The sequence below is a fragment of the Pterocles gutturalis genome, unplaced genomic scaffold, assembly GCF_000699245.1.
Source record: "Pterocles gutturalis isolate BGI_N339 unplaced genomic scaffold, ASM69924v1 scaffold22767, whole genome shotgun sequence".
Classification (NCBI taxonomy): Eukaryota; Metazoa; Chordata; class Aves; order Pterocliformes; family Pteroclidae; genus Pterocles; species Pterocles gutturalis.
In genome coordinates this window covers 846-17696 of record NW_010113418.1, presented here as the reverse complement: position 1 = coordinate 17696, position 16851 = coordinate 846, and the positions used below count along the sequence as shown (strand labels likewise).

The 16851-nt window shown below is 38.7% G+C and overlaps 1 protein-coding gene across 1 annotated transcript; it reads left to right on the top strand.

The window, feature by feature from the left end:
* The first annotated feature begins 1825 nt into the window (after nt 1–1825).
* On the top strand, nt 1826–15935 carry CLU (clusterin). The gene is made up of 9 exons (XM_010074500.1): nt 1826–1913; nt 2813–2922; nt 4208–4356; nt 6902–7069; nt 8963–9401; nt 10623–10760; nt 12278–12492; nt 13609–13779; nt 15541–15935. Exons 2-8 carry the CDS (start codon nt 2820–2822, stop codon nt 13774–13776), a joined length of 1380 nt encoding a protein of 459 aa, XP_010072802.1. The 5' UTR covers nt 1826–1913; nt 2813–2819; the 3' UTR covers nt 13777–13779; nt 15541–15935.
* Nucleotides 15936–16851: the final 916 nt, after the last annotated feature.

Genomic DNA, 16851 nt, shown 5'->3' with positions numbered 1-16851 from the left:
AAAGTGTGAGGAATAACATCTGAGACAATGCAACACAGTCTGCAATGTTCAAAATAAACTGAATTGAGAAAAGGAGCCAGAAACCCACCAGGGCTCCACGTCTCAGCATTAGCTTCGATGCAGATTTCCCTTCAGGACTGACTTTGCAAGGTGCAAGGGTGTGTTTGACCAGAGACCCATGGAGACCTTCAGAAGATGGGCAATTCTGAAAACAAGCAGCAGGATCTGTGGTAGAGGCAGCCTCCAGCCTCTCTGCCCTGTGGCAAGGAGGGCTGCTCCTCCCTCCCTGCAGGGCTGGGACCTCCTGCTTTCTTGCAAATTCCTGTGAACTGTGGGTGATGTGTTGAAACTGCCCTTTTACTCTGGATCAAGTAAAGCTTTCTCTGTATCAAGTCAGGTCCAGAAAGGCCAGCAGAAATGTTTGCTTGTAAACAAATATTAGCAAAGAGAAATGCCAAAAATGAGTGGGCAAACCCTTGCAGTGAAAGACTAAAGTCTTTGTTAGGATTCATTACATGTGTAGGCTAATAACACGCATTTCACAAGTGTCTGTCATAGATTGTCTTCCTTTGTGCAAATGTATTTTCCATTTACTCTCTATTCTTAGCCAAGCATGAGGCCCAGAGAGAGAGACTGCCCCTTTTACTTCAGCCCAAGCCCCAGGGGTGCTTAGCAGACAGTCTGGCCAGGGGATTGCAAAGTCTGCAAGGATGCTTGCTTGGTATTGCCACAAAAGAGAACTTGAAAGGTTTTGTGCAGTGATGAGTCTTGGTCAAGGAGTTAGCAGTATTTCAGTGAGCCAGAAATTCATATATATTAAAACAAGATACCCCTCCCATCCATCATTTTCGAAAGGTAAGAGTGGAACTATCTTAATTTTTAATGCAAATTGAGGACTTGCAGTTCCCCAATTAGAGCTAACAGGTTCTTCACTCTTCCTGATAATGTGTTTAAAAATAAACCCCTCAAATCTCTTGCCTAAGCAGCATTAATCATCCCAGATCTTAACCATCAATCATCAATTGGCTTTTATGAACTAAGAGGTAAATAAAAAAGAATGTGATGTTTTAAGACTGCTTTTACAGATCATAAGCTACAGAAATCTACTTTCCCTGTCTCCTCTTTGACTTCAAGGGAGTATTATTGCTGAATATCATAAGGTAGGATATGACTTGATAACAATATTTGTCCATATTTTATATCTAGCAGCTGTTAGGATTTAAATATCTAATTTCAAAGTATCTAAAACCTCACGCAGGTCAGATCCCAGACATATTTTGCACACATGGATTAAGTGAAGAAAATCATTAAGAGGCCAAACCCCCAAAACATTAGCAAGCATAATGATGTACAAAATGCCAAAAATGTGCTTATCTCATTTCAGAATCAACTCAGCCTGCATCTAGATTCCTGAATTTTTTTTCAATTTCTGTATCTTCAGAAGGTATACGAAGAACGCTATTATGAAATCCAATGTTTTCTATAGCAAACTAAAACTACGCTGAAGAGATTAAATGTTGGAAGCTATTTTTAGCCAAACTAATTGTAAGAATTTCACTAAGAACATAAGCTGCAGATGTCTGCTGAGGTAAAAAGCAAGACGACGGAAGAGCTCCTAAGACAAAAGGCTACTCACTACAGTAGAATAGCAGATCTAAATTACACTAAATAATGCAATTCTGCCCAACACTCCCCCTGGTGGTTTTGCCCACAGAGATGAACATGAGGTCCCATATGTGCAAAATCCTCCAGCTTAATGATAAAACGTTCCGTTAATAGGATTAAGTACCTTCTCATCAGATAAGTAGAACATGGCAAAATCCCTGACACTCCCAACAATTAGATCAGAACACAGCCCAACCCCTTCCTAACACGAGGAGGAATTCTGCAGAGGAGGTGTTTCAATATTAATGGTAAATACATTATTTGGGGTTTTTGTTTTACTTTTCTTTGTAATGGGTTTGTATTTCTTTGCAAAGCTAATTGGTCTTTCACTGTAAATGTAAAGGTACAATATGCAAGTAACTATAGAAGTAAATACAGGCTATAAATAAATCCAGGCTCTTAATTTACATATGCACTTGCAGCTGATAACTGCATCTCCAAGAAGGCTATACTGGCTGACAAGAAGGCACTTAAATACTCTGTTCACTTGGTCAGATGAGAATTATAAAGTGTAGCTGCACGGTTTATAAAAAATAAACCTTTCTCCTCTAACTGTTCTTGGGAGGGAAAGAAAGGAAACAGCATTTCCCTTATTTTGTAGGAATTTCTTTCGATCACTCATGTTTTTATTTATAAAATTGATCTAATTGCCAATTTTTTGGAACATCTATTATTGCATCTGCTATATTAAGTATTATCCCAAAGGACAATGAAAGGAATTGCTTGTTTGGAGACAAAGAAAGGAACAACATTCTAGAAATTTTCCTTTTTAAATTTGGCAATAATGTTTAGCATGGATGCATTTTTAATACGAACTAAGAACACAGTGTGAGATCAGTAATTAGTGTGTTTCACAAGGCAGAAAAGGGTCAGACTGAGCTGCATAAGCCTTCGGTTTTATATATATGTACCACTGTGCAAACTCAGTGGAATTCATCTAGTTAGTCTGAATAGATAATTACAAATGAGGTCAAGGTTCTTACTCATGTGTTTTCACTAATAGTAGCATTTATGTGCATGTTATAGATCTCAGAAACCATAGTTAAAGTTTAATGGGAACTTGTGTAATACTTGGTAAATATTGTGTAGACATTTATGCATCATGAAAATCTTTACATTTAACTGCACCAAACTGCTTCTTCAACAGAAAGAACATGAAGTCCTCTTGGCTATTTATAATATATGTGTTATGGCTGAATGGTCACCAGTGCGCACCAACGAGGCAGGAGGAAACAAATCTCCGGGAAAACCTGAAGCGTATGTATGCTTGTCTCTCCAGAAGTGTACTGGAATCCCCTGGGCCCAGGTCTCCAGTCTCCTGGTGCATTTTGACTCCGACACTCACTGGCATCAAGAGGATCTGCTTTCATGTGTGGAGCTTAGAAACCATTGTATAGCTGATACATGCATCCACACACACGCCGGGCGGGGGATAAGAACAACAGGGACGAGAAAGTAAAGGTTTTAACAGATAAGCATCCCCTCACAAAAAAGTATTTACAGCATTGTTACAGGTTATTTGACCTGTCATAGATCCTTAGGATATAAATTGAACCCAAAATTCAATTCAATAGATTTGGAATTATTTTGTTTGTTTAAATAATCTTTGAAAACGTTTCTTCTACAATTATACGGTATGCCATCCTGGAAAAGGAGGGTTATTACAAATAATTGGAACAACTTATTTAATAAAAAGCAGCTATTCTGCATATACTCACCTTTAAGCATGGCTTTATTTTGTGGATAGGAAGCCCAAGAGGATCAACCATGAAATATTCCTTTGCTTCTGTCTATGTTAATAATATTTCTGTAACAAACAAAAAGTTAAGGGAGGGGAAGAAGGATATAGAGGAAGAAATGACTGACATGCTTTTTGCAGTCTCAGGGTGATGTGTTCTTTTTTTTCTATAGTTCCAGTGATATTCAGGGTATTTCTGCAAAGGGAACAAATCCAGATAAAGGACAGGCAATCATGCAGAGCTTCGAGGTGCAACACGTGGACCAACCTGGGTTTTCACCAAAACTCTATGGTCATTACTTCACAGGAAGTCTAGAGATTGTAATTTTATGAAAGCAAGTTGAAGGCACCTGCAATCTACGTTTTCAAGATGTAAAGGGAAGCTGTCACAGCCTGGTTTCAGATCAATGACAAATACACAGGTATATCATTAGGAACTGTTGAGTAATCCTTGGAGATATCCAAAACCCAGGATGAGGTCCTGAGCAACCTGTTCTAGTTGACCCTGCTCTGAGCAGGGGGGTTGGACTCAGTAATCTCCAGAGGTGCCTTCCAGCCTCAAATGTGACAGCTGAGTATATAGCTTGAGTTACACACAGCTGAGCAGTGGCAAAGGCTGTGGGACAGATACTTATCTGATGGAAATTGTCTTGGCTCTGTGTTATTCAGCATTCGCTATCTCAAGATTTGGCTCTGTATTTTTAGGGAAACAGAGTTGTTTCATTCTCCTTCGTCATCAGTGCATGACAATTTGTGATAGTGCTAAAATCTGATTAAGTCACTGTATAATTTGGCTTTCTTTAGAATTATCTGAAGTTGGAGAGAAGTATGTAGATGAAGAGGTAAAGAAAGCTTTGATTGGTATTAAGCAGATGAAAATAATGATGGAAAGAAATGAAGATAAGCACATAGATCTGATGAAAACCTTGAAGAAGAGCAGTGAAGAAAAACAGGTAACTGAAGTGCATGTGGGGGTTTTTTGTTTGTGTTTTTGTTAAGTTGTGGCTATTTTTAACCAAAGATGAGGCAGGTTGTACATGGATTTAGCCTAGTTCCTGGAAGTAGTACAATTATTAGGCCAATAAGCAACCCAGAAGGGATCCCTTGGTGTCTCCCCTTTTCTGGGAAGAACATAAATCACAACGTATGTACTCTGAGCACCATACATTTCTTTATGTGGTCACAGGATTGACAGGAAATCTGCTTCTGCCCCTTTCTCTTACTAGCGGAAGAAAACTCTCATGGCACTGCTATAGAGGTTCTCACTGCCTGTCTCTGGGAAGGGGGAGTTGGGCCAATAAACATCTTTCACAAGCCTGTCAGGAACCTGGATGTTCACATTTCAGAAGAAGTTAAAACATTAGTTTATATTTGCCAGTTTGTTAGGAAAGAGGTTGCCTGCTGGCAGGACCCTGTCAGACTGATGCTCCAGCCCTGAGGGAAGCTTTCAGACTGCGCTGGAAGGAAGCACTGACAAGAGCATTGCCTGCCTCACTGATGCCTCTTCCAGATTGTGCGGTTCTTTTGAAAGCTAGAAGTTAAGAGTTTCCATCTTTCCTTAGAAATACAGCTTTCTAATTAAGTGGCATACTGTTAATTTTTCCCTGTGGCTGAATGTCTAAGCTATTTCTAAAGTGAGCCCTAGACAAAATACAGCTGAGTTACCAAGTTAGCAAGTTACCTTCTCTCAGCTCATCCCAGGTGCAAAGTAAAACATGTTATCTGACACAACCTTCCTTGAGATTTGAGCTCTCTCGTTCTCTTCTGCAGTTGGGAGGTAATCAGCAGCAGCCTAGGCATAGACAAGCTGATGGTGACCACCATGTGGAGATACAAAGTTCTGCAGTAAAAGGAGACATTAAATGCTGTATGTAGATTCAAACACTACTTTGGAGAGAGAACCTGAGTTTTGTAACATCCAGGAACCAGAGCTGCTGCAACAGCAATGGGTTGAATAAAGTATCACACTTACTGCTTGTTTCTAGAAATCCCCTGCTTCACTGAATTCGCACCAAGGTAACTGGAAGCAACTGCAAGCAACTGTATGAAGGTCCTTTGCATGAAGTGTCCAGCAGCTCTGCCACTCATGTCTTTATACACCTCAGGCGACAAGATGTTTCCCAGCTTGCTTTGCAAACTTCAGACCTTCAGAAAAATATCAAAGCCCCAAATGATAATGTGCTCTAGAGAAAGTACAAGGGATCAGGGGAATTTCCAATGTCCTTGTGCCATGCCTAGGCTCAGAGCCATGTGCTCAGATATCTTGAGAAACAGAGATTACTGTATATTTAAAAAAAAATATGAAGGTACTAACTATTGCTTTAAATGAAGGTGAAGGAAAATTCCCTTTTGGCCCAACATCTGGTAGTTAGTTTAAACTATTTGTATGAGCAAGACAAAAACACCTGATAGCTTTCTAACATCTTTAGGAACACCAGTACACTCCCATGATCAATGCTGGTCTTAGTTCTTACTGGATCATTTCATTTACACAGAACTTACATCCACAATTAGAGTTCATAAAACACTGAATAAATGTACTAGAAAGATCAGTAAATAATTAAACATAGACTATGAAGACCACAGTTACTGTCTCCACCAAGTACACTCTGACAAAAGTTTTCATTTCTGTGATCCTTTTCCCTATTGAAATGCTGCCAGAAACGAGGAAGACTGACTGATTAGGAGGTTTCTGTCATACTAAAGAACAACTTGGAACATTGTCTGGAAACCTAAACTATTAAAAGATCTTGTACTTGCAGAAAAAAATTCCTGATGTGCAATCTGCTTCAATAGAAAGAACTGTTCTGTCTTTCCACGGCCAGGTTTGTTCAACTTTGTGCTCTGCCTGATGAAGACTGATCTAGTACACAGAAGCAGCATTGTAAAATGCATCTTATTTCCCTTCAGTATGGAAGGAGTGCCTCACACTTCCCCAAGAGCAGGAAGAAACCCACTCACTACAGTCTTTTGATTAGTATAATCCCAAACAGAGGAAATGCTATACTTTTACATATGTCCGCATTAGAGAAAGAATTTATGTATGGCATGGACTTAGCCTCATGAAATATCAGTCCCCTAAAGAACAGAGCAAAACAACAAAAAAGGGCTACTTGTGGAACAGATGAATACTGCAGATACGATATGGAGAATAAATTACCGAAGTTGAGAACATGACCTTATGAGAGATTGAATGCTTCTTGCACAGAAAGATGTGTGGCTTTTTTCATAACCTCAAAGATCCAGGTAGATGGTAGAGACCTGTTTGGTTTTGTAGGCTGTGCCCACTGAGAGAACAACTTCAGAAAAACCCTATAAGGAAAACTTTTTCAATTTTCAGTTCCCTCCGTATGTGACTGCAGCTGAGAAGACAACCTACCTTAACAGTTAGGGATTAGCAAAATAAGAACAATAAATAGCCAAAATGAGTGATCAACACTGGGATCAGTATTTAAAATATTAATCTGAAAATTCTCCTCAACTTTTTTTCTTATTTAGCAAGCCTTGCGACTTATGGATGAAGTAAGGGAAAGACTGGAAGAAGAAGAAAGACAATGTCAAGTATCCTTGAAAAATTTATGGGATGAATGTGAATCTTGTTTAGAAAGTACCTGCATGAGATACTATACAACTTGCAAACAAGGTTTGTCAACGTTTAGAAGAAAGGTAGGAAGAAATTTTGTATCTGGGAAATACTCTTGATTTCACTTAACAGTTTTAGAGAGAGCACATCATATTTTCTCAATAGCCAGATCTGCCAGTTCTCTCAAGTTACTAAAATAAATTTGATTTGGAGGGTCTGGAAATGTGAAGTCATAAGGCAGAGATTGCATGCAATTATATTCATTGAACACTGAGACAAAATGAGTTCAGTTGCACCCTGGCGTGATTCCATGGACACTGATTATTCCCCTGACTCCAACAGAGTCACTCCAGATATATGGCGTTGTGTCTCACAGTAGGACTTGCATTAAGATGTTTGTGAAAAATACCACATAAATTCTTTATGGTCCATCTGAAAATCAGCACAGTTAGAAGTGTAGATACAGTTACCAAAATTCCATGTGAAAAACATCACCTACTTATACAGCATTCTTTCCTATATTTATTTTACTTTAAATTTACACTTTAAGTGACAAAATAGCTTTAAAATGCTTAACTGGAAACTGTCAGCGAAGGAGATTCCCCTAATTCTGCCAGAAACAAAATATACTTTCCTGACTGGCACATTATTATTACAAGACTTAACAAAATTGTAATCATAGTTTTTATTTGGGCATATGCTTGAAGTGCAGCTTAACAACTGAAACTGCACAATTATTGCTACTGAAATTTTAGCCAGATTACCTAGCTTTCACATCCCCAGGCACTGAAAAATACAGTAACTTAAAAATTAAACATGGTGTGTTTCAAAAGTGACAAGCTTTAGAGCCAAAGTGTTTAATATCTGTGCATATTCTTAAAATTATTCAGGTAAAAATGTGGAAGATATCAAATTTAAGACTATTGGTAATACTTTTGGCTTTTTAGATACCTCTCATGGATACCTCAAATGTATCTCCTGGACTTTCAGGAGTCTGTGGATGTCAGGTTGAAATGATTGCAGTAAAAGTTATACACTGCACTGTCACTGTCTTTGACCCTCTTGGCAATGTCCTCGGTGAGCTCTCTGGCTTATTTGAAGCGTTCAAAGTGACAAATATGTTGTCACCCAAATAGTTTTTGGAAAAGGGGACAAAGACAACAGCTGTGGCTGATGACACACAGGCAGCAGGGGCAATACTGGTGTAGGCTGTTCCTGCGGTGCTGTTTCACAATGTAGCTGCCCTCTGAGCTGCATTATCAGTATTTATAAATATGTATAGGTATAGGTATACATATAGGTATATGTGTGTGTTTGTAAGGGTGCTTCTTAACCCTTACCAGTTTTCTAATGCCATTAAGTGTGGCTCCCCAAAACATTGAGTCCACTCAGGCAAAGGTAGTGTGTTAAAAGCATAGAGCAGGGAACCAGTGGCTGAGACCAAGGGACCAGGAACTCCGCAAACGAGGGTCGATACTCGGGCTCTTCCATCATCAAACCATGGACTCGGAGCCACTGCTTCACTGATTTTAATGGGTTTCAGTTTGCACATGGATGTGAGGACTTGGCCATTAGTGAGAGAGGGCAGGGTGTTTACAGATCACAGCAAGAACAATCGCTTTCTGTTCACTTCACTGCACATAAGTACCACAGAAATATTTCCAAGATAAAGTCCAAATTGTTTGTTGGAAGAAACCCGAATGCCGATACTAACTTTGAGCCTCCACAGATTAAAGGCCAACTGGCAACCCTTTTACTCCAGATCTGATTTGGAGCTAATGATTTAGACTAAACGTACTTTCACTCTTTAGAGTCTAGCATCTTAAATTACTCTGGAGAATATACAGTGATTGCAGTTATTAAGAGAATGCATTGTTTCTGTGGGCATTTGAAAGAAAAAAATCAGAGTCACTTTCCTGAGAGATTAAAAACTGACAACTCATCAGGCAGCTGATCTATCCCTTTCTTATACACAGGTTGAAGATTTTTTGAGGAAAATACCTTCGCTCATTTTTACTTTTCATGAAGATCAAGGAAAAGACCTCCAATTTAACAAAAAGCCTGAGAAAGAGGATACCCAGCTAGTAAAAATGGAAGATCTATTTAGCCAACTATTATCAGACATGGGCTCAATGTTTGATAGAAGTTTAATTTTTTTCAAGCAAATGCAAAAAGAATTTGACCAGTCTTTTCAGACGTATTTCATGTCTGATCTGGACTTGAATGAGTCCCCCAGCACCCCAGCCTTACTTGAGGACACCACCAGAAAGGACGGCTCACAGAAGCCAGTACCCGGCTTTTTACAGATAATTTTTGATTTCAGTAAGACTGTGTTTGAAGGTGTCAGAGAGGTGATTACTGAAGTGTTTGATGAATACAGAGATAAGAGAAGAGATGTACCAGAACAAGCCAAAGGTAACTGTTAGAAAACTAAAATCAGCTGCACTGTCCATTACATCAGAGCCCTCTGGATTGCTAAACTATGGTTAATGAAACAGTTTGCGGCATGTTAGTGTGGGATACAGTATGGAAGTTCTGCAGGCTTTCTTGGTTAAACAGGCATGGGTCAAGGATAAGTTTATTCATTAAATTAAGAGGTAAAAATCACCTAGAAGTCTCAGAGAAACATCACAGAGGGATTTGTGGGTCCTACAAATCCTGATTTTCATGGCAACTCTCAAAGCATTTGCAGGAGTTCCTCAGGAGCTCTTGAATTCATGATGGATGCTGGTTTTCATAAAGCTGGCTGACAGGTCTGATCTCAGCATTTGTCAGGATATCATATTGTATCATATCATATTGACATGACACCGATTCTAAAAAATCAGGGTAATTCTGTGAGATGTCAAGGCATATCCCTGCCCTTGTCAAATTACGCTCAACCAGACAGCTACAAGCTCTGTTCTAGGCCACCACAGAAATGTAGCATGCCAATCAAACACAAACCAACCATCAGGCTTTCGAGTGACCAGAAAAATTCTGGACATAATGTTGGTTGCAGGTGATAACCCTCAATGGAGGAAAAAAACCCCATGGTCTGCTTCCAGAATACAAATAAGCCTTATCCTTCATATCTCACTAGTGCAAACAGAAAAACAAGCGTAATCCAAACACACTCTGGTGTCTATCTACAAGGAGATCACAGTAAGCACATGCCATAACTCCTGAGTGGCAGGTGATGTAACCATTTCATCAGGAATATAAAGTTAAATGATTCTACAATTACATTTTTAAATTTTTCTTCTATCATGACCCATGTTACCTCAGAAATAAGCTTTGGCTTTGGTACTGTGTTCCTCTCATCTAGCTGTATGTGATGATGAAACATCTTGACTTCTAAGGTTGGAAAAGATCTTATCAGAACTTGCATGTTTTAGAAATAATGTGTAATAATATTAGCAATTGTTTGTCTATTAGTAGGGAATATGCTCCTATGCCTTTATAAGGGAATATACAATAGTGGCATGAATTCCTTGAAAGGAAATGTGATTTGTATCTTCTCCTGACTTCTACTTTTTAATGTTTTATTACTTTGCGGGGGGAGGGGGGGAAGGAGACAGAGAGGGATGGATTTATGCCAGATATTTTGGACCTTAAGCTTAATGGCTGTCTAAAAATACTATGACTTCATTCTAGATCGGGACAGAAGTGGCATGTTTTCAAAAATTGTGTCAGGACACCAGAGACCTCTGTGCAGGGAGCTTCGGGAGAACTCCTCTGGATGCCCACAGTTTCATGAGAGATGTCAGAAATGTCAAGACAATCTTTTGCATGGTAAATAGCTATTTTCTGATTTTTTTATGTAATGCATTAATCACTGGTTTGTAGATTTCGAGGCCATCATTTTCTAATGTGCTGTTTCCATAGCTTTGGAATGAACATTCAGTCACTGAGTTTTTACGGTAACTACGGATACAAACACTATTCCTCATTCCAGAGGATTTCCATTACCTTTCCCCACTGTCTCCGCAGGGTGTCAGTATAACTCAGTTGTTAACATACCGCTGGAGGTCCAAAGAGAAGTTCTACACTCTGTAATAAAAAATTCCTATATATTTTGTTAGAGTTGCCACCCAACAGAGAAGCAAGAGGTCAGGCAGCAATCGATCCTGCCTGGGCACAGAGGTGCTGAGCAGCAAGTGAGGAGAAACTCAGACTCCTGACGCTTGCTTCTCCTGCAGACAACCAGATGTAAGGTCGGGTAGCATTCAGCTCCTCACAAGGAAAGCAAGCGCTGAAGAGCCTGTAATTATTCTTTGTCGAACCATATCGGCAAGCAGGGCTGACATGAAGGACAAAAAAGGGACTGTTTGTCCATACATAAGGCGATGGCAAAGCTCTGGCATGCATTCTCCATGGGCACCAGGAAAAATGTCAGACTGCTGCTCTCGGGACTTCCACTGCAGCGTAACACACCTGTGTTTCCAGAATTATTTAGGTCTTAAAAGCCACAGAATATGCTTAAGCCCAAATGTCTTCAGAATATCTCCAGTGCAGCATGCAGCAGACATTAATGATCCAGTGACACATTTTGAAAAGAATATCGGACCACTTCCATCTCACTAAAAACATCTTTTTGTCTTTTTGTCTTTGTATACAAGTTTGTATCCGTGGTTACTGTGCTATCAGCCTTAAGGTGTCCCATCACAGTCTTATTTGACAGAGCAGAAATTGAATTTTTACGTAGTAAATTTGTATAGGTTTAATATAATGTTCTTGTTTAAAATCCATATTCTAGTAAATAAAAAACCAGCAACCTTCAGTTCTGAATTCATGGCAGATGATACTAGTCACATACTAATGTCTAGCTATTGTTAGATAAATATTAGGCCTTAACACTCATCAGGAATAGTAACATACATTAACTGGCTTTCTTCTAATGACTTATATACTTGGGATGGATTGATAATGGAATATGAGAAATTTAAAAAAAAGATAATGTATAAGGAGATTATGAAGTTGCTATATGTAAAAATCTACCAGTTCTTATTTAGCATAACAGAAAATCTATTGCCATGAAATATGATATAAACCTTAAAGTACTTTGTAAGTCATTGTAATACAGCAAATGGGATAATTAACCCATCTAGTCATTACGAGCCTAAACTAAATCTAGCAAAACAGGCCAGCAAGAATTACTTTTCTTTTTTTAGCATTATTTAAACACCAACCCAAAACGTGCCCCCTTGCTAGATTTTTTTACAGTTTTCTACACTTCAGATATAAAAAAATACAAAGTACAAGACATACTACTTTCCTATAAGCTTCATGCTAGCTGTCTTTTTTAACAGATTGCCCAAATGTTCCTGAACTGCACATAAAGTTCGATGAAGCCTTTAAGCTGGTTAATCTCTCGGGGGAGCAGTACGAGCAGATTCTCCAGGTGGTTCAGCGTCATACAGAAGACACTTCCTATTTGTTGAACAAAATGAAAGAAAGATTTGGGTGGGTGTCTGAGTTATCCAATATGACCATCGGACCAGAAAACATTTTCAATATAGTTAAGGTAAGGGTTGTCTTCCGAAGGGAGGTATTGCACAGGACTGTCTTTGACCTATGTTTTGCTCTTGGGGATTGTGGATGTTTGTACGTGTGTAACGTTTGGTTTTTACAACACAAAGTTCCTACTCATCTTGAATTTAGGTATGCTTGATAATCCCTTGATGAGCTGAAACTCCAGAGACTAGAAACTATTTTCCTCTAGATCCTTTTAGTCTGATGGATGGCTGACAGGCTAACCTGAATCACTGTCTGATAAGAGTAAATTGACACTAGCAGCTTTGACTGGCCTCAGGTTACCTTCTCAGATAAATTTCACTGTACCAGTCAGTAACACATCCTTATTGGATCACTGAATACCTACCTATATGTCTATGTCTGCACCTGTATATCCCAAAGCTCAAAGTGGACAAACATTATGCAGGTCATTGCAGTGGAAGCTGCGTATCTTCAACAGCATCTGTCAATATTTCAATAAATATATCATGATTAACTGTATCTCACACACAAGAACATGTCCAAGGTAAATTCAATCCATTTTCCTGGGCAAGGGACAAACCCTATTCTCCCTTCCAACTCAGAAATCCAATGTATTACTATTACTACAAAACTTTATACAAAATTATTGTGCAACCCACCAAAAATCACAAAATCAGGAACAAGGGGACAGGCAATATTGAAGCACACTTTGCCAACTGAGTCTGAGCTATCTGCTCTAGAAAAATAAAGTTACAGAACTAACTCTGGCTTAGAAAAGCACATAGGAACTTCAACCACACAACCTTTGTCTTGAAATTAGTGGGACAACTCACACACAAGTTTTTACCAGGAGATCAGAAGCTCTTTGTAGATGCAGTATATGGTATAAATATTAACATGCAGTTCTTTAATATGGTCTTGCAGTGTCATGGCAACTCTTCCTACCGCCTACAATAAACTGTGGCATAAATTCAGGCACCCACTGCCTTTTCAGAAGAAAGGAATTTAAAGAAAGTAGATAAGTTAAAAACATTATTCTATTTAATTTTCCCTTATTAAAGGCAGTAGGCACAGTAGGTATAAACAAAACTGAAATTACACAGTAGTCTGTAGTGTCTGAAGTACTGATTTTTTTCTCTTCTAGGTGGTACCTGGGGATCCCTCTGGCAAAAATGAAACTGTGGTAGACGTGAATATTCTGACTTCACCTACTTTCACCATTAAAGTTCCTCCCAACTTAGACCCAAAGAGTGCTGGATTCATTGAATACATAGCTGGCAAAGCACTGCAACTATATAAACAGAATTTTTAAGTGGTAAGTTCATTCTCCTTTCATAGAGGACACAGCTCTTCATAAGAGGTGTTTACATTTCAATAAACTTTAGTTAGAAGAGGATTCAGTCATGGTATATACAAGACCACGTCCTCAGAAACGACACACTGATTGAGATACAGACACAAGCCTTATGGAAAACAAAACCAAATGCTCATTGTTCTAGCCTGCAAAACACAGACATGATGATATTAAAAGACTTATTTAACTGTGAAACCCTCAATCTTTAAGTAACATGTGGGATGAGGTAATGTGATGATAAATGTTCCTTCAGAAAAAAAATTGCCTCACAACCATAGTCTAGAGCCTTGGCATTGGAAACCATCTCTTTCTGCTCATTAATCACAAATGAACTGGAACTACCACTGTGCATTATGGTTTTTATTTTGGGCAGTGTTTAAGAGGATGCTCCTTATTATTTTTTTATGATAAAGGAGTGCAAAGTTAGAACCAACACCAGGAGCTGTTTTACCATAACATTTTCCTATTAGCAGCTCTCTGCTCAGATTAGGTGTTGACACAGTCTGCAGTTTGACTTGCAGGAATGTGCAGAAGAAGATCCTTCATAGGGGCTTCCAACCATTTTTGTAGAAAGGACTCACAGAGGCCTCTCTCCACGCTGAAGGGATTTCCAGATGGAGAGGGGAGAACCAGGCAGAGAGGCAAGGGAAAACAATGCTCCCACGGGGAATCTACAGGAAAGATGGGCTTTCAGGTAGTATCCCGCTGCTGTGGGGGTAGTCAGCCACCCAGTGAAACCCAGGGGGCCCAGGGGTGCGCGGCTCTGGTCTCCTCCAACCCTCACACATGGCTCTCCTAGGGGCTAGAGCCACAAAAGGCACAAGACCTACAAGCCAATCATTGCAGCATTCCCTTGATCTTCTGAGGAGGCACTAGATATATACGTGGCTCCTCTTTAGGTCACAGGTGCCCGAGATCCTCATCTCTGCAATAAAGCTGAGAAGCACAACATGAATGCATGGAGAGGTCTCAGGCGGCATGCAAAAAGGATTCAACATTAACAAAGTAGATGAAGAAAATAAAATTTCAGCAGTTTTTATTGACTCGGGTTATTCTTTTGAGGTCAGACTCACAATTTTTAAACAGATGAAAGAAATCACTTCCACCAGAGGGGCTGAGGTGGGCTGCAGAATTTAGACAGAATATAATATGCCTCACCATGAACTTCAATTAAGTAAATATTGGTGAAATTACCCGTATACTATATTTGAAACAGAAACTTTAAAAAAAGCATTTCTAAATAAAATGTTCAGCAGTTTCTCTACAGTTTTCCTTCAAAATTCTCTAATTTATATGCAATTATTGATGACATATACTATTTCAGATCATGTAAGCTAATTTCAAGGCCTAATGTAATATATTAATTTCCTTAGTCTGATTATGATTTTTAGACTGAATCTTAGTCTGATTATTCTGTGCAACTTATCTTGTGTAGCCATTTCATACCCAAGTAAGTGGTATTAATTTCCAAATCACAATACCATTTTATGTTCATTTTGCCCAACAGATTCAGGGTATATCAAAAAGCATGATGAAAGCAGTTAAAACTCATAAAGATCTACAAGAAGGCAAAAAAGAGAAAAAAATCTGTTGCAGTCTGGTTTTTATGTCATGTATGTTTCTACAGCAGGGCACTGATACATTCCCCATACAATTATTTTTGTAATATCTTTTTCTCAGTCCAAAACCAAAATGTTTAAACAATTATTTTTTTCATCCTAGGAAAGAAGATGTGTGAAATCTTTCTTCCTGAAATCCAGTATATACTCCTTAGGTGAAATACTTCTAAGCTCAACATACAGCTAATTGTTAAATGACTATGGTTAGAATAGTTGCATATAAATAAAATTTTGCTTAGTAAATACTGTGACATATGAGCTATCAGCTGAAGACTGTAGAAATCTTCTAATTCAAAAACAAATTCAAATCCATTTTAATATTAATTTATTTAGATAAAATTGTATTTATGTTGTAAATTAGCTAATCTTCGATAACCAGCTGTGGCCTGGTTATGCAAAGACACTTAAGGAAATAATCAGCTGTAAGCATACACATAATTCCTATTTGCATACTTAAATTCAAGCACATTCTTAGGCCTTTTCAAGATTGGTCCCTACAGATGTTGCACATTCAGCTAAGTCAGAATCAACCAGATTTCCATATGCATGCAGCATATTATTTTCCAATGAAAATGTTCCATTTCTTTTTCTTTTGATGTTTATCGTGTACATTAAATGACTTTTCTGAATACGCAGAAATGAGTAAGTCTTCTGCCTTTGGCATTTCTTAACTGTAGTTAGCCTCCGGAGTCATAATTAACAGGGAATCCTTTATCAGAAAAGATGTTTGTTTTTTCCTAAATTATATACATTAGCTTGCAAATTATAATAAAGGTTAAGAATGGATATATCTCTCAGAAGCAGAGCTCTGGGTTATTTGGTTTCAGTTGCTGTGCCTGGCATTTCTATGCATTTTCTGCACACAGTTATATTCACCATTTCCAACCACATCTCTGCTAAATAAACTGTATTCATTTCAAAGTGTGCAAACCCATCTATATTAGATATATGGATAGTAAAAGAACTGTACCCTAATTACACTGTACCTTCTCCTCTACTTCTATACATGCAAGTAAGTGTACACATTTATACAAGAAAAAGGCCATTTCATTGATTTAATCAGTGGGAAAGATGTCTTCCTGCCTGCTGTAAGGCGAAGCAGCATTTTCCAGTCCAGTCTTCTGTTCCATTCAACCTCCATTTTATATGCCTGTTTTACAGGCTCCTAATCATGAGAGATTAGCAGTCATAACTCATATAATCACACCAGTGCTCAGAAAGTCGGGTTTTATCTGAGAGATAAGTGACTCCTACAAAACTTGACTTCTTGACTTTCTTGCAGCCCAGAAAGCCAATTGTGTCCTGGGCTACATCAAAAGAAGCAGTAGCAGCAGGTCGAAGGAGGTGATTCTCCCCCTCTACTCTGCTCTCATGAGACCCCACCTGGAGTACTGTGTTCAGATGTGGGGTTCCC